Source organism: Pogoniulus pusillus, chromosome 33 (assembly GCF_015220805.1).
Source record: "Pogoniulus pusillus isolate bPogPus1 chromosome 33, bPogPus1.pri, whole genome shotgun sequence".
Classification (NCBI taxonomy): Eukaryota; Metazoa; Chordata; class Aves; order Piciformes; family Lybiidae; genus Pogoniulus; species Pogoniulus pusillus.
Genome location: NC_087296.1, coordinates 3,931,796 through 3,949,981, shown reverse-complemented (window position 1 = coordinate 3,949,981; position 18,186 = coordinate 3,931,796). Strand labels below are relative to the sequence as shown.

At 50.6% G+C, this 18,186-nt stretch overlaps 1 protein-coding gene across 1 annotated transcript; it reads right to left on the bottom strand.

Annotated features, from left to right (window-relative positions):
• Window positions 1-176: 176 nt before the first annotated feature.
• On the bottom strand, window positions 177-17,225 carry NR2E1 (nuclear receptor subfamily 2 group E member 1). Its single transcript, XM_064170359.1, has 9 exons — window positions 16,211-17,225; window positions 11,294-11,439; window positions 10,568-10,655; window positions 9,805-10,040; window positions 8,433-8,579; window positions 3,876-3,972; window positions 3,338-3,487; window positions 2,512-2,617; window positions 177-1,640 (listed from the first exon to the last, which is right to left on the bottom strand). Exons 1-9 carry the CDS (start codon window positions 16,233-16,235, stop codon window positions 1,478-1,480), a joined length of 1,158 nt encoding a protein of 385 aa, XP_064026429.1. The 5' UTR covers window positions 16,236-17,225; the 3' UTR covers window positions 177-1,477.
• Window positions 17,226-18,186: the final 961 nt, after the last annotated feature.

Here is an 18,186-nt window from a genome sequence, read left to right as displayed (position 1 = left end):
AGTATGTGCTGGGTTAGAGTTGACTCTGCTTTATACTTACTTTTGAAAACCTCTAATGATAGAGACTCCAAAGCACCCAAACCAACCCATTTCAGTAGAGAGTGCTTCTGTTTCCTGATAAGTAGGGTAGAGTGGAAGAATCTTGATCCAGAAATAGAAGGGCAAGTGGAAAGCAGTTTAAATTCAATATATTTTTTATTCTTTGTAAATACAATGAGTACAACTTTTTAACTTCACAAATCAGTTAATCCACTTTGTACAGGGAAAGTTTTACTCATTCTATGATAGTCCAAGTGCTGATTTATTTTTCCCCCCCTCAGTGCTAGTTCCTAATAACAAATCAAAATTTGAAAAGTACAGCAGCTATCTTAAAATGTTTTTTTTTTTTTTCTTCTTTTTCCTACATCTTTTCATACATCAAATAAGCAGCTTACAACGTTGGTGTGTAGGTGAACAAGGCTTCAAAATTAGAACCTGGAGTTTTCTAAGAAGGCATTGGAGACTTTTGGAAACTGTTAGCATTGTATCAGTCAACAACCTTTATTTCTTTGAAATAAAATTCCTTCCATTGATTTATTTTTCCTTTATTAATAGTCATTTCCCTTCTCTGCACATCTCATTGACAAGGAGTTTGGCCACTGTTGCCTTTGGTTTCAGCACTGTGCCAAGGGGACAGCCAGCAGGTCACTGAAGCGCTCATCTCCATTGTATTTGGTTTTGCTGTTTCAGTCTTCCTTTCTTGACTCGGGGCTCTGTGTGTGTGTGAGTGTTTGTCTGTTTGGAAGGTCAAGGAGGAAATGTATAAAGCTCTTGTCTTTGAGATGTTAAACCAAACAAATGGTGGTGATGTGCCGATCAGAGCTCACCAGTTCATCTCGCAGGAAGAGCGGAGCTGCCGTCATAAGCTACTTTGAATCAGTTCCGAAGGCCACTTCATGATGTATTACAGCAGAAGCAGTGTTTTGGTAACCTGGTCTTAAATGTTGCCTATCATATTAAAAACATTTTCCCAACATAGGCTACTTTTAAAACAGTTCTGAAGGCCACTGCATCTCATCTTACACAGAAGGCCAGTTTGGTCACCCAGTTCCAAATACTGAACAAACTGAAGTACCTTTTCCCCTCCCCCTAGATTTCATCTCAGATCTGCCAGTTAAATGAGAGAATAGCAGAGTCTTTGTTAACTGTGACTGGCATCTGAATTGCCTCCATCCTGTAGTAAGAGGAATAGCAGCCAAATCCCAGCCACTTTTCACTTTTTCTGTAGAACAAAGCATTCTCTCCATGATCTAAATCACTCTCTTCAGAGCAGCAGAATTGCATCTACCGGGATATACTTTTTGTTTTGTGAATGAGTTTAAAGGCTAAATCTTTCCAGGCTTATGCTTCCTGTAGGCTTTGTTAGTTGAGGCTTATTCTCCATAGGTGAAAGTTCTTCTCAAAACTGTCCATCCTGCTGGTTTATTTGAAGGTCATTTTATATGTCACTGGATTTGTACATATCTGAAAGCAGTCTTGTGATTGGTACATTCCCAATGGTCTTTTTGAAGAACACTTCTTCTATCGTAGATGGACTAATTGAACGTAAAGCTGGTAGAAGCAATAAAAGCTTTCCAAAGCGACAGGGTTGGGTGGGATACCTGGGAGACACAGAGAGGAAAATGTTATTGAAGCTGTTATTTTTTTGTATAGCAGACACCAATAATCAACAAATTCTAGAGATGATTGCTGCCTGTGCTAAACTCTTCTTGCTCTCCTGAATACAAAGCAGAGGTTTGACCCTAAAGGAAACGCACCTAAGAGAAGTTAGCAGAGCATCATAGAATCAGTCAGGGTTGGAAGGGACCTCAAAGGTCATCTAGTTCCAGCCCCTTTGCCATGGGCAAGGATACGTCCCACTTGGGCTGTTTGGAGCCCCATTCATTCTGGCCTTAAAAACCTTCAGGGGTAGAACTTCTAAACTTCCCTGGGTAACCTGTTCCAGTGTCTCACCGCTGTCATAGTGAAGAATTTCTTCCTAATGTTCAATCTGAATCTACTTACTTTTAGTTTTGCTCCATTCTCCGTAGTCCTAGCGTTACCCAGCATCCTAAAAACTCATTCACCAGCTCTGAGTTTTAATTAGCTCCTCTATTTCCTCAGAGCAGCACCAAGACATAGAATCAGTTTGGGTTCCCTCAGAGCACCACCAGTGCAGAGATAGAATAATTTCTGTTGGAGAAGACATTTAAGATCATCGAGTTCAGCTGTTCTCTGACTCTACCAAGTCTGGTGCTAAACCATGGCCCTCAGTACCACATCTATGTCTCCTGTAGGGGCTGCTCTGGCTTGTCCCTCATACAAGGTCTTTCTCAACCTTTTCTATGATTCTGTTTCATCAGGAGATGCTAAATCTCAGCAGGCTGACAGCCAATATCTATTTGCCGTAACAACCCCATGGCCACTTACTACTGTGAGAGCAGAGTTTTAGCACTGCATTTGCAAGAAGTGTTGAGAGAAGGCAGTACTCACCTGGTGTGAATGTAGCTGTTCAGAGTGAGTTGGGCTTCATCTTGCAGGGCTGCAATGGCAGCAGCATTTCGGAAACTCCTCAATTCAGAACCACTGTGTGTAGGCACTGGAAAGCAGAGCAGTTATCAGTTCAGCCTTGATGCTTGGCTGGGTCAAAACAGCTCAGCTAATGCTATCAATGGGAATTCAACGTTCCATTTAGCTCCCCACCACTCCACTGTCAGCCTTTCAAAATGCAGTGCTGACTATAGGAATGAAATAACCAGGAAACCTGTTGGATGATCTGATCTAAAACTAGGCTTTAAAACATCTTTATTTTTGCTTTAAAATAGCAACCTCATTGCCTTTCAAAACGCAGTACTGGCTAGGAAAATGAAATAACCAGGAAACCTGTTGGGTGATACAAAACTATGCCTAAAACATTGGGGTTTTTTGCTTTAAAGTAGCAACCTCGTAGCTTTGAGCCTTTCAAAATGCAATACTGACTGTAGGAATTAACAAAGACCTGTTGGATAATCTAAAGCTATACTTTAAAACATTTTTTTTGCTTTAAAATAGCAACCTCATTGCCTTTCAAAATGCAGTACTGGCCATGAGAATGAAATAATCAGGAAACCTGTTGGATGATCTAGAACTGTGCTTTAAAACAATAGCAACCTCATAGTTCTCAGCCTTTCAAAATACAATACTGACTGTAGGAATTAAATAACCAGGAAACCTGTTGGGTGATACAAAGCTATGTCTGCTTTAACACAGCATTTCTTTGCTTTAAAAGCACAACCTCATAGTTCTCAGGTCAGAGGAGCAAGAGATTCTTTCTGCTTACCAGCTTTGAAAGTGACAATGCATTTGAGACAGGCAAATTCAGTAGCATCTAGCCGAAGCTGCCTAAATCTAGCTACAACCTCCTGTAAAGCCTGTATTTCTGAAATAATCTTATTCAGCTTCTGAGAATCTGTATTGTCACCGTTCATGCCTAGAACAGAAACAGATGAAATAAATGATATTAAAGGCATCTGCTTTATTTCATGCTGATTTCTGACAAAACTCTCTGTATCAGTATCCGCTCTATTGTCGCACTTTGTCTATCTGCTTCCATGTAAACTGACTATATTGTGAGAAAGTTAATATAAAATCTTCTCTTGGATGATAACAAACACAGTAATTTGCATTTAAATGACAATGCAAGCAGTCATGAATACAACAAAACAACATTATTTGCATTTAAATATAGATTTATAAGTGACAGGTATGCTCTATTGTTCAGGAGGAATTTGTTATTCTTTACATGTTGCTCTTTTTTTTCAGTAATGTATTTTTATGGTAATTTTTGTAACAAAGTCATTAAATTGTGCAATTCTTACCAGATACAGCCAGTAGAGTGTTAGCATCAACTGGAATGGCCCATTGTGCTATTCCTAGAACAAACAGTTCTCTCCAAGCATCTTCCAAAAGCATCAGCTGTCATACAATAGATGTACAATATAACATAGTGTATAATTTATAGATTTATCAACAATTTAAATATGTAAATGTCTGTTATTTTAAAAAACTACTTTAAATGCCTGTCATGGTGCTCTCCCCGCAGCATCCGTTAGCTCTTCTCTTAGCTTTTGTTGAGAAGGTATCTAGAAATGAGACTGTGGCACTGTAGAAAAACACTGGGGGCTTGGCTCGCTCTGCACCTTGTTGTGGACCAAAAGGCAGGGGAAATAGAGAATGAGAACTCCTGCCCCAGAGAGCTTAATCTCAGCAGCGATGCTGCACAGCCTCAGCTCTCTCCTCCTCTCCCTCAGCACACGGAGCTGTGCTAGGAGAAGCTGAAGAAGTGCTCTCCTAGGGCTCTCTAAGGATTACCCTCCTTTCCCTTGGGAAGGTAGGAATTGCGAAGAAAAGCCTGGGCAGGACCTGAAATGACATCGCTCTGTAAGGAGCACTGCTTTAAAGCACAAGGGTATCTTTAACCTCTTCCTCACTAAGCAAGTCTTTAGCTCCTTCAAGCACAGCATCTGTGTGCCTGTACAGTTTCTCGGGGGCACCTCTTTTCCTGCTTTTTTTGCTTAAAGTCCCTTAGAAATTCCAGACACTAGGAGCTGTTTCCTTTCAGAGAACAGAAGCACCTTTGCTGACAGCGTCAGTGGTTCTCTGCAGGTTTTGTGCATCCCCTGGGTGTATGGAGGAGATGCTTGTCTCTGTTTGGAGGCAATGCCTTTGGTTTCCGTGGAGAGGCAGTGGTGCATCTGAAGAGGAGGCAAGATTTCTGGTAATGCAGACTGCCAGAGCCATAACAGAGATGTTTAATCTTGGGGGCATCTATGGATTGTTGGCCTAGGCCAACTGCTCTTAAGAGAGGCCTGGAGGGTCCCCAGTTCACCCAAAGTTCCTGGCCTAGAAGGCATGCTGTGGTGCATATGCATTGCTGGGATCTAATGACTCTCACTAGGGTGGAGAGTGATTTGGGGGTTGAGAAGTGTGGTAGCCTCAAAAGGTATCGTCTGGTGGCTCCGTGCAATGAAAAGAGATTGTCCAAAACTTAGGCAGAAAAAACCCAAACAACTAAAAGCACACCACAAGGGTTAATATTGCTATGGTTTCTTGAAGTAACAGCAGCTTCTTAGGAAAATAGGAAGGAGAGGATTTTAAGTCTCTGAAGAATCTGTCCAATTCCATGATTCCCAGTCCAAGTAGGACAGGGAACTGCTTTGAGAGGACACAGCAAAGAGCTACAGAGATGATGAGGGGACCAGAACATCTCTGTTAGGAAGAAAGGCTGAGAGATGTGGGGTGTTTTAGCCTAGAGAAGACTGAGAGGTCATCTTATCAGTGCTTAGAAATACTTAAAGGTGGGTGTCAGAAGGATGGAGACAGTCTTTTTTCAGTGGTGCCCAGTGGCAGGACAAGAGCTACTGGGCCCAAATTTGAGCATAGGAAGTTCCATCTAAACACGAGTAGGAACTTCTTTAGTCTGAGTGTGGTGGAGCACTGAAGAGGAGACAAGACTTCTGGTAATGCAAACTGCCAGAGCAAGAACAGGGATGTTTAGTCTTGAGACCGTCTGTGGAACAAGCTGCCCAGAGAGGTGGTGAAGTCTCCATCTCTGGAGTCATTAAAAAACTGCCAGGGTGTGATCCTGTGCAGCCTAGTCTGGGCGAATCTGCTCTAGCAGGGGAGGTTGGACTAGATGATCTCCAGAGGTCCTTTCCAGCCCCTATCATTCAGTGATTTCCTTAGACGTGTGAAAGTAACAGATGATATGGAAGGGATGCAGTAAAAGTAAATCCTGTATCTGTGTGCTAACTCTGACCCGTACCATGAGTTTGAAACCTGTCCTGATCAGAATGGGGGGGAAGAGCTCTCGGAACCTCTGCTCCCAGCAATGTGCTCTGCAGAGCTTCTACCTGACTTGAGGAAGTTGTGACAGTATTTCTGTTTGAAATAATGACACAGGATTTGACAGTACTGGAATCTATCCAGATTATTGTATGAAATAGGAGGGGGTTGTCCAGGATGTGATGGCCACCTCAGCTCTGTTCTGAGAGCAGCTTAACCTGCTTGTAAGTCTCCTAACTGCTCCAGCCTGTGAACCCAGCCCCTCCTCTGATAATCCTGCCTGATGAATGTGCAGGTTTCTGGAGGACATAGGAAATGATTCACCTTTCATTTGCTTTTGTCAAACTTTTTTTTGTCATTCATTCATGCAGATACAATGGTAATGAATGGTGGTTCCTGGAAGATATCAATTTCATATGTTCTTTCTTGCTAAGTCTTTAAAGTCAGAAGCCTTTAGAGATAAGAGACTATTCCAAGAGCTGAAACTTTCTTCACGCTTATGCTTAAGTCTGTAAGCCCACCAATTAAAGTAATTAATGCTGAAGTCACACTGGGCCCTCCCTATTCAAAGAAACAAGAACTATCAGGCTTCCTGAAAGACTTTTTTGCTTCTCAGCCCCCGTCTGTAAGTATGACCTCTTGCTGGCAACCTGCATTGGGCCAGCCTGTCTTACAGACAAGCTGGGCAGGTGTGCAGGTCAGCAGAACTTGAAGTGTGACCTTTTTGTTGTGTGGCTTCCTGTTCAATCCAGTGGGATTAGCTGTGTGGAGCCACTGTTTTACTGAGCACAGTGATGCAGCAATCCTCAGAACTGTGTTTTGTCAGCAAACTGCTTTCTGCTTAGTTCCTTGTCTTCCAGATGAAAGTGTTCCAGAATCCTGGAACCACAATGCTTTTGCAAAATCCAGGAAAACATTTTACACTCTCCTTGAGCAGATGTCAGGGAGGCAAAAAGAGGAATGCAGACACTTACAGCTGGGCCATTGTCAGATGAAGTCATGCAGTGGCACTATTCTTAAAATCAGCTGTCTGATTATTCATTAAATAAGGTGGTGACAATCAGAGCTGTTTCTTCTCCAGCTCTCCTGAATATGACAGGAGTCATGCAGAAAGAGGCCCGGGTCAAAGCTTTAGAGCTGAGCAGCTCTGACTTTTGAGGAAGCTGGTTTGCAATGAGGTACAGCAAATCAAGGTGATGTTAAGGAGAGGCTGGGATTGCAATATATACTTCAGCATTAGTCCCTAACATGAGAGTGTAAGATATTTAAAGATGATGAGAACAGTCTGCTGTCCTTGGTAGATAAGCAGGCCTGGCTGCTTGAGGCATGCTTGGTCATGTGCAATGGAGGCTTCACTTGCTCCCACATCCTGCTGTTCCTCTGTGGGCACGTTAACAGAGATGACCTTGTGGGAAATGAATCCATATTGTATCACATAAAGCCTTCACCTAAGGAGCCTCCTGTAGACATCATTGGTTTAGAAATGGACCCAGCCTCTTCTCATGTGCTGAGGCTGCTGCTGAAGTGGCACTCTTGCTGCTTCTCCCTGACATTTGGACCTGCTCCTTTGGTTGCTCAGTACAAGAGACCTGGTGCTCCACGGGAGCAGTGGCAGCAGAAGATAAGCTGAGAGAGCAGCATGACCCACTAGAATTGCTGTCTGCCTGCCAGCTGGTGCAACCTGCCAGCCCTATCTCAGTGCTGCAGCTAGAGCTGAGCAGCATCCCCCTTTGTCTAACTTCACAACAAGGATTTCAAAATGTGGATCTGGTGCTAGAAAATAAATATTTCAGTGTAGCTTGGCTTTATCTCATGTTGTGACCACCATGGTGGAAAGCACTACTGGTTGACTGCTCTTTCAGTTCAAAGTACAGATTCACATGCCCACTGCAACACTTTGCAGCATGCATCCGTGGAAGAGAACTAGTTCCACTGGTGACTGCTATGTAACATCTAAGGCACAGCATTTCTAGTTACCATTCTGAGAAATTAGACATCTCTTATGATTTACACAGGTTCCCCCTTTCCATTTTAGAATTATCTGGTTGGTTTGGGGTTTTTTTTTCTTAAATGAGTGCATTTTACAAAGCACACCAAGTCCTCATCAAGAATCCAGTCATTAAGAACTTGTTTCAGCTTGTAGGGTTCATATTTGAGCCACTTGATGCAAAGGCAAGTTGTCATAGAGGAAAACAAGACCAATTAGGAAATATTTTAATTAATGGTGAAAAATACTGGGGGGTGGCCAAATTCTGCTTCCACCATATTGATATAATTGTAAGTTCACTGAAGCCAACATAAATAAGGGAAAATGTTATGTAAACGGGGGAGAGGAGAGGCTACCTTAGTCATGTCCTTAGGCCCTATGCTTAACTAAGCACTTCTCATCTCAAAGTACCAAGGTAAGGTGCTGTTCCCCATTTTATAGCTGTGCCACAATTAGAGAAGCAGAACTGCTCTCAACTTCAGAGCTGTTAAAATCTGTTACAGATGTAAAGGTCTGGGGCTGACAGGCCAGGACTCAATCTGAGCTCTGAGCCTTCTTTAACAGGCAGACCATGCTGCTGCCACTCCTACTACATGTGCCTTACCTGGTCTTGTAAGGACAAGGTGGAGAAGGCTGGGACGCTCTTGGCCCACTTGATGCTCATGAACAGAAGCCTGGCTGCTGACTCGCAGACGGATTCAGTGGCCACTTCGTAGAGATACATGGGGGTGCCGTTGACTTCGTGTGGGTACTAATGTCAAAAAAGAAAACAAAGCAACTTCATACAGTGCCACCAAGGCAGCCTCATCTTCCTCTGCTCTGCAGCTGCCATTCAGTGCACCCTGCTCATGCCTAGTGCAGTGTGCACTCTCTTTTTCTGCAAGCAGAGGGCATTGCTTTCAGTGGACTCACTCCAAACTGCTCCTTGTTGCTCTTTGGTTTGGGGACCTGCAGTACCGACAGTAGTTCTCCAGAGGAGGTGGAAGGAAGAATTACTTTTTGTTCCCTCTGCTGTAATAATTTATCAAAATGCAGTGCAATCCTTTACCCTCTTACACAATAGCACACCTCTGGTAGCAGAGTTAGAAGTATACAAGTTTGATTAAGAATTTGTAGTTTGTAACCTGTTTTAGTTCTCCAACCTTGCTCAGCAAAGCAGTCAGTGCTCATTTAGCCTTAACTTTCATCCAGCTCCCTGGCTGCAACAGGCTGTAAGCAAACATGTAGAGCTAAGTGCAGCTACCTAAAGGGTGTGCAGGGTTAGAATGCTCTTAGGTATTCAAGCATATGCTGTGTTTTCTTCCTACACTATTTCTGATTCAGTAATTTCCAAAGTGATAGTATAAAGCTGTTTGTTGTCATCATGGTCATAATGGATTCCCCCACACCACCAACTCTGGAAATGGAGAACTGTTTAAGTCCCCTCTTTTCTAGGTGCTGCAAATATACAAAATGCCATTTCAAAAGGGTTAATGAAAAGTGTCCTCTTCTGACTAATTCCTGTGCAGCTGAGGCCACAGCAGTGACTCCACTGCACTGCTTAGGAAATGTCACAGCCAAGAAGCACAGAGCCAGCCTAGACAAGTTTGTGTCTGTGTGGACAAGCTGCAGGCTTTGGTCAGAGCAGGTGCCACTGTTTGGATTACACCACCATGGTCATTTTGCTGAAGAAAACTCAGTAATTGCAGCTCAGCCTCATGAAACAAGGTTTAAAATTGACTTGTGGGTGGCCTCCAGGCAGAAAGAGGTTGTAAGGATGTAGGAAAGATTCAGTTTGTACAGAGCAGTTTATCGGGTGAATCACTTCTGCAGAGGGCCTCTTATTCCTTTGTATCTTCAGACAATAACAAAAGAGACCTCACCACAACCAGCAAGGCCTGAAGCCTTTCTCTTTGCCATGTCTACCCCAGGGGCAAGTTGCAGGCACCTCAGCAACAAGGTCCATAATCCCACCAGTGACTAGAGGAGTGGCTGACCTTTGGGGTAGGCTGTGCCAGGCCCACCAGAGCCTGCCTCTCTGGGGTGCTGGTGACAGCAGCCAACTCCAGGCTGTGGGGCTCCATCTGGGAGACAGCGGTGAAGAAGGCAGGTGCCGGCAGGGCGGTGGCAGGGAAGTGTGGGGCACTGCCGCTCTCCTCCTTGTGCCCACGGAAGTAGAGAGCCACCTGCTTCCGTATCGTCGACGTCCGGGGACCCCGCTCGTGCTGCACTGCTGCAGAGCATCAGGGAGAGGCAAGGGGGTCACTGCAGGGTCCTGCACTGGGTACCCCATGCTGCTGAGCTGGGCTAGGCTGGGTGTCCCAGCCTCAAGTTGTGCCCTGGGAGGTTTAGGTTGGATTTTGAGAAAGAATTCTTTACTGTAAGGGTGGTCAGGCATTGGAACAGGCTGCCCAGGGAGGCAGTGGAGTCACCATCCCTGGAGGTGTTCCAAGAACATTTGGCCATGGTACTTGGGGACATGGTTTAGGGGACATGGTGATGCCAGGTTGATGGTTGGACTTGATCTTAGAGGTCTTTTCAAGCCGAAGGGATTCTGTAATTCCCTCCCCAGAGTTTTGGGGGCCAGCCCAGTGCCACTCACCCGAGGGGTGTCTGGGGAGAAAAGGGTGAGGCTGCCAGGGGAAGAGGGAGTCATTAGGGGCCCGGGGGGGTAGGCGGGGGAGGGACGATGACACGGGAGCATACCCCTCTCCCCGGTTCAGAACAGGGCCCGGCCCTGGAAGAGAGGGGAGGAGGTACCGTCTTTGTTCATGTTGACCTCCAGGCACTTCTTCAGGCGGCAGGCCCGGCACTGGTTCCTGTGCGTCTTGTCCACTGGGCAGCCTCCCTGCAACCACACAGCCAGCGTCGGCCGGGGGGAGCCGCGCCCTCGCCCACCGGCACACGGAGCCCTCCTGGTGGCGGCAGGAGGCGCGGAGGGGCGGCTCCTGGGTGTGCAGGGCAAGGCCGTGCCGAGGTGCTCGGTCCCACAGCTGGCCGTGCCATGCCGGGCCGTGCCACCTTCAGCACCCGAGACAGCGACTGCTGCGCCTCCCCTCGGGTCGCCCCAATCTCTTGTGCCCCCTTCTCGGTTCCCCATAGCCGCATCCCCCCCGGCAATGGTCCAGGGCTGGAATCGAGCTGAAGTGGGAAGGGAGAAAAGCAGCTCCGCCTGGGTGGGAATGATGTCGGCTGCCCGTCGGCCAGCAGTGGATCGTGACTCATCGAGGGGCTGCCCCTCTCTTTCCTCCTGCAGTTAGCACCCCCACAGTCGCCATCCCCGCTCCCTCCTTGCGCATACCTCTGCCCTCCCCGTTGGACTGTGGCCCACGGCGCTGGGCAGGGGGATGTGCCGAGACCCCAGCCTCGGCCCAGGACCCCCTGAGAAGGGAGGATTTGGTGCGTGCTGAGCGGAGCGACACGGGGCCCTAGGGAGGTGCGGGATCAGAGATGCAGTCGGCGGGGACACCGCACTGCAGCCGGTACCTGGTTTCCCGATTTGCAAACGTAGGTCCTGTTCCTCCTGATGCTCCGCTTGAAAAATCCCGAGCACCCATCGCAGGCGTAAACCCCATAGTGTTTCCCGGAGCTGCGGTCCCCACACACTTTGCAAGGGATGTCTAAAATGCGACCTGAAAGCAAAGCAGGGGGGAGAGAGAGAGAGGGAGAGAGAGCGCTCAGCAATCTGACCTCCGGAGGGATTAGCCCCAGAGCCGCAGTACAAGCAAATAATGAAGTGATTTTATAGCCAACTTTCTTTTCCTTGAGCAAGTGTCAGTTTTCGACAATGAGCATTATTCATGCCCCGCTACGTTTATTTGGATCTTCTATAATCGCCAAGACCCATTTTGGAAGGGAAGATTACAGCAGCGGGAGCAGCAGACTTGCCTGCTAGAAGTGGGGATGCAGAGCCGGGGGGAGTGTGTGTGGGGGTGTGCGCTTAGGGGAGGGAGAGGGGCGTTTCTTTCGCTTTCTGGCGCTCAGCAAACAGAGGACGGCCCTTTCCCTGAGCAGTCAGGAGACCGAATCACAGAATAAACCAAACCAAAACAAAATGACCGGGAAGCCAAGTAACCTCCTCTCCCCCCCGGCAAACCCAGCGAAAGGGGGCTGGCTCCTGCTGCAGACCAGACTTGCTATTTTCTTTACCCCTAAACGTGTTGCAAAACTTTCTGCCGCGCCTTTGTGCGGGGGCGCGGATGCGGGCAGCGACCTTCTCTCCGCGCCCCTCCGCCCTGCCTCGCTCGCAGTCCGCGCTCCACCGGGCGCTCCCTGGCTTTGCTTGGAACTGCCAAAGCTCTGGGACTGATGTATAAGTTCGTACAAATTACTGCAGCCCAGTGCAAGGAACCCGCCAAAACCCCACTCAGGTTCTCCCTATTTTGGCTTTTCTCTTTTCCTTTCTCTCTTTTTCTTATCTTTCTCTTTTTCTTTTTTCCTTTTTCTTTTTCCCTTCTTTTTATTTTTTACCTTATTTCCCTTCCCTTCCCTTCCCTTCCCTTCCCTTCCCTTCCCTTCCCTTCCCTTCCCTTCCCTTCCCTTCCCTTCCCTTCCCTTCCCTTCCCTTCCTTTCCCTTCCCTTCTCTTTCTTTGCCCTCTTCTCTTTTCTCCCTTAAACAACCTTCTTCCTTCCCACCAGAACTTCAGTTGAAAATTCAGTTCCTCTCACCAAACCTTAGCATCCAAACTCCAAGGGAGAGCAGTCGCGGCCGCTGTATTTGTTTGGAAGTGTTTCAGGGAAAGCTCCGGCTGCGGGTGGGAATGAGGGCTGGAAGGGGAAGGCGGCAGTGTGCGGTGCAGTGCGGTGCTGGGGATGCGTGGGGAAGAAATAGAAAGAGGCCGCAGGGGCTCCTTTCGCTCCCTAGAGAATTTAGGAGTCCGAGATACTTTCAGACATGTCTATGCTAAGGCTCTAAGACAATGCCTGCTGGCAGACAATAGAGACATTAGATAAAGTGTTAACTTAATGATTTTGCCCATTGAAACTCGTTTGACTGCCTCCAATGAGCACAAGCTGCCAGCTTCTCCCCTAAATGAAACCCGACAGCTGCTATACACAACACGGCGAGAGGGACGGGGGATTAGGTTAGGGACTGCGAGAGGGAGGGGTGGCGGAGGGAAGGAAGGTGGGAGGGAGGGAAAGAGGTTAAAGAATAGAAAACTTTTGCGCAATTAATAAGGAGCGCAGCTGAAGGAAGGCCCCCCCCGCGCCCTCGCCTCAATGCCTGCGAGCTCGCCGCGGCTTTGGAGCTGCAGGTAGGCGCCCGTGAGGAGGGCTGGGGCCAAGGCACGGTTTCTGGGAGTGTGTAATTACAAGCCCTCCTTGCCACCTGCCTATTGGGGCACCAGTGACCCGTCAAAAAGTGTAGCATGGGAATTCGAATATCGCACAATGCCAACGGGGGAAAGCGCTCGACTTCCCTCTCTAGCCCTTAGCATCCACGGGGAGAGAGAGGGTCCACACGCACGCACACAAAGGAGGAGGAGGAGGGGCAGGCTGAGGGTGGGGGGAGACACTGGAGCGGTACGTGCAGCGCTGGTGCATCCCGGTGCGGAGCCCGGCACCACCGCCTTGCCCCGGCGCACCCCGCTTCCGGGGACTCCTCTCTCCCACTCTCCGGTCTCACTTCCCTCGGTCGGGAAACCCACCCTGGCACCGCCACCCGGGACACTAGGACGTCGCGGGGTTCCCCTCTTTTCCCAAGGCCTGTGGCCAGCCGGCTCGACTTGGTCGGCGTTAAAAGCGGCGGCGGAGAGGGAAGAAACTGGGGTTAGTTTTACAGCACGGTTTTCCCCAGACGGATTTGAAGTTTGCGAGACGCTTTACCAAAATCCTGTGCATGATCTCTGTACCTATCCGCGCTGTGCGTGCGCACACGCGTTGTATACATTCCTCACACGTCCACACACTCTATCCATAGGACCCCAGCACCTGCAGCACCTTGCCAACCCCGAACAAGCAGGCTCCCAGCCATCGGAGCGATGCGGCCGATCCGATTAGCCCCGCGGTGCCCGACAAGGTGGAGAATGGGGAGGGGGCGACGTGGCGGAGGGAGAGACCGTAGCGCCCCCCCCCCTCCCGCCCCTGCAGCCCGCCCGCAATCCCGGCCTCCCCATATCCCTCGCCCCAAGCCCCCCATCGCCGCTCGGCGGAGGCTGTTGTGAGAAAACTTTCGTGCAGGGCAAAATATAAAATAAGTAGACAGGGAAGAGGCAGCGCAGGGGGTGGGAAGAGAAAAATGTAAGCTTGACACGGGGTCATGAGATAACTGATTAACTCTGTTTAAAAGCGCTCGGGTTCCCCGAGGTACCGCTTCGTCTCAGAAGTTTAGCGCTAAGAAAATGGGATTTCTGTTCAGCTGGGAAACCGTTTTGAACATCCCACGACAGGGGGTCCTGGGGGGCTTTTTTTGTGTGTCATAATTACTTAAAGGATATATGGCAGCCCTGATTACTGTAATTACCATCAGAGGTTGTTGAAAGAAGTTAGTCTGGGCTCGGGGGACGGCGGGATGGGGTCTTGTTACCACCCAGGCAGACATTGCCGTTGACATCGCTAGACGCCCACCGGCGGGTAAGAAAAGCCAGGCCGGAGCACCCCTTGTCCGAGACCCCCTTGGAACCCCAGGGGTGGGCGCCCAGGCCTCGAGATAGTCGCTCGGACTTCTGCTTGCTCTGCCAAGGCTGGCGGCACTCAGACTCCGGCCCAGAGTAGTCCCTGCCTGCACACATACCCGTAGGGCCTGGCCGGGGTAGGCCTGGGGGTCCCTTTCGGACGGCTCCGGGATGTCGGGATTGGGGGTCGGAGCCAGCAGGACAGCAGCGGCGGTGCCGGGGGTGGCCCAGTTCGCTGCGGCCGGAGGCGCGGTCCAGCCTTGCGGGTTTTCTCGTACTCAGAATTTCCCAGGCAGAAGCTCCGCCGGCCTTTGGGAATGAGGTTCCCCGGCCTCTCCTACCCCTTCTCCAACACTCAAAAGCCTGCCCGGAGCCTCTACAACATCCCGGCGCAGCTGCCCAGGGGCCCGCTCCCGCTCCCCTCGTTTTACCGATCGCTTCGAGCAGCGTAGCCAGCGGGAAGCAGCATCAGCCGCCTCCTGTTTGCGTTTTTTTGCCGCTGCCCCCTTCCCTGAGCCGTTTACCTCCTCCACCATCGTCCCGCTATTATATATATGTTGGGTTTTTTTGTTCCCCTCGGAGGATACTGCCGAGGAAAAATGCAGCGCTCAGTCCCCCACGGGGAAGAAATCAAACCATCCCAGGCCAAAACGGCGGCACCCCAGCCACAACATCGGGCCCTCGATGATTCCACACTCGGCCCCCTCCTGTACGCCGGCCCCGCCGCTGCGGACCTTCACCCCCCACGTCCCGTCCCGTCCCGTCTTCCCGGCCCCCGCGGACAAAGGGCGGACCAGGGTCAAAATAATGGAGGCAGCGGTAAGGAGAAGGCTGAAGGCCTGGCGGGGGGCGGCCGGTGGCAGGTACCGCGGCGGGTCCCTCCCGGCTCTGCCGCCCATTCCCCGCCGCTCCGCAACCACGGGAGCTCGCTGGAGCGCAGAGGAAATAACTGTCTGATCCATCACTTGTCAGACATTAAATTGGATTGAGTATTTTTACCCCCCCTTTGTTACTGACTCCATCCATATTACAAACTCCAAAAGTCCCATTCGGATTATAGGAATTGAGCCATTCTGTAAGAGCGGTTAGTCATGCTTTAAATTCCCCAGTTATGAGGTGCATGGATTTAGGATTAAGGAAAATGTGACTTTTAAGTTGTTTCTGCTTTCCCTCGTTGCAGGATTATTTGTTGTAACTGGAAATGGTGTGCAAAGCATTGCATTTAAATCCTCCTTCAATAGAGTTGCTTACGCGATTCCGTGACCGGAGTTTCAAACTCTTAAAAAGAAATTATTATGTCGCAGAAGATTGTATAAAGTCCGTGAGAAAAGCAGCACGTTTCAATTCCCTAATGCCCTTTAAATCCAAACCTTCCTCCCTCCACCCCAATACCGAAGATCCGCAGACAACCGCCCGCGCCCCGGCGGGACGAGCCCCCTGCACCCCGCCGAAGTGGCCTTTCCCCGAGGCTCGCTGCCCCATCCCGGGCTCCTGTGCTGAAAGTCCGGGTGGGCAGCTGGAGAGCGACTTCTTGTAAGCCTCGGGCCAAAACTCCACTGGGGCAACTCCAAGCCCATACATTCGTTGCCAATCCGGATGGACATACACATATATAGATATATGTGTGTGTATATATAATTACTTTTTTTTTTAAGTGGGGAGTGGGGAAAACAAACCCGAACTACACCGCCACCCCCTCCCCCCCTTCCTCTTCCCTCCCCTCCACCTCCCTCTCCTCAGGCTGGGTTGCAGCCGATGCTCGAAGCCTCCACCGCGTTTATTACCCACTTGTTGATCCCGCCGGCTTGCTCATGCTCGAAGCCACCGGGAGTCGTTAAACTCGGGGCGAAGTGTCAGCGCCGGGGCGAGGGGGTGCGGTGCCCCCCCGTCGTCGTGTCCCACCCCCCCACCGCCGCCGGTGAGGCTGCTCCTCCGGGCAGGTGCCTCCCTCAGGCTCTCACTGCTGGCTCCGTCGCTGGGACCGGCACATCCTCGCAGCTGCCCCACTCCCCAGTGATGTCCTTCGGAGGGACGGGGATGCACTGTGGGGACGCGGCAAGGTGGGGGGAATGGGGAAGGGGGAAAGGGTGCAAAAGGAAAAAAAAAAAAGGCAAAACGAAGAAGAAAAAGGAAAAGAAAAAAAAAAAAAGGCAACGAAATGACCCAAAGTCGGCAGCCACTCGTTGCCCCCCTGCGAGCAAATACTCTCGGGACCCTGGAAGGCTGCAGGGGGATGTGAGTGGGCTCGCCACCGCGCTCCTTGGAAGGCAAGCGAGAGCCACAGCAAAGGCAAGCGAGAGCCACAGCAGCCAGGACAACAATGAGGCGAAGGAGAAGGTAGGATGGGGAGTGGGGCTCTGCGCTGAGCGCCTCGGTGCAGCGAGCAGGGAGATCAGAGCCTGGAAAAATAATGGAAGAGGGGAAAAGGCGTCAGAGGAGGCTGTCTCTGCCTCTCAGAAACTGAATGGTATAAAAAGGGAAAGGTTTCCAGAAGTTCATTGCACTGGCTGACTTTGCGCTTTGAGCTCCAGGCTTCGGCCCCTATAATATCGGCAGAGGCTGTGACAGGCAGCGGCGGGGAGGGGAGAGGGCCGGAGGGACGCCCCTTGCCCACTGAGCTTCCCTCGCTTTCCCCCCAACTCCTGACGTCACCCTGCGCTGGGAAGGGGAGGGGGGCCGGGAGAGGGTTAAATGCTAATGATATTAATGAACCCCCGAGCCGCTTCCACACAAAATGCAGCGACTGCCGAGATGATTCCGCCTCCTCACTCGCCTTGTGCCCTCGCTGTCATAAAAAGAGACGACCTCCCCCCCCCCCCCCCCCCCAAAAAAAAAAAAAAAAAAGGGAAAAAAAAGAAAGAAAAAAACAAAAGCAAAGACAAAACCAGAGCAGAAAGAACGGATCAAGATCGCGCCTCGCGTTTTCCCGTGTCGAGGTGCGACCCGCCCGAGGGTCTTCCCGGCCCTCACTCCGGTGCTAGCAGCAGCTGTGCTGGGGAGCGGGGTGCGATCCGAAACGAGGGGCCGGGCCGGGCATATCCGAGCCTGGCCGGGCTGCCAGCCTTCCAGCTGGGCGGCCGAAATTCCTGCGGCCGCGGGAGCCCGGGAATGGTACAGCGGGAGCAGGGGCTGGCTCCCGGGGGCGTAGGGTGGAATGTGGAGGGAGCAGGGCTGGTTTCTCCCTCAGGAGGAGCCGGGAGCACTCTTCCCTGCCCCAGCCTGGTAAAGCTCGGCGTCTCCCAGTGCCTGGAGCCGGATGCATCTCCACTTGTTGCCCGTTCAGTAGACCCGGGCCCTGGGCACCGCCGGCACCACCAAGCTCAGCCCCGCGGCTCCCGACTCTGCGTTCGTCAGCGCCGGGACTTGTTGCACGGCGGCCGGGCGAGGAGCCCGCCCAGAGTTACTCCTCCGGCCCCAACACCGGGCCCAGGGAGCGGGCATCCACCGCCCCGTTTCCCAGAGGGTGACCCCTGGGCATTGCCGTCTCCCCAAGTGTCCCGGCATCGCCGCCGGGCCCGGGGTGCTGGCTGGCGGCAAGAGGCCAGAAGTGGACTCCTTCCCAGCACGGCAGCTCTGGCTCCACTCCTGCTGGAAACTCTGTGAGATGGGAGCTGACAGAGCAGCCCAGGAGTGGGGAGAGGTGTGCAGCCCAAGAGTAGGAGGGGAGAAAAGAACATCTCTCCTGCAGGTACAAACTGAGGTGGGCGATGGCACCAGAAAGCAGGAACAGCCTTGTTGAGTCTGTGAAGCCCTCGGGTGTGACT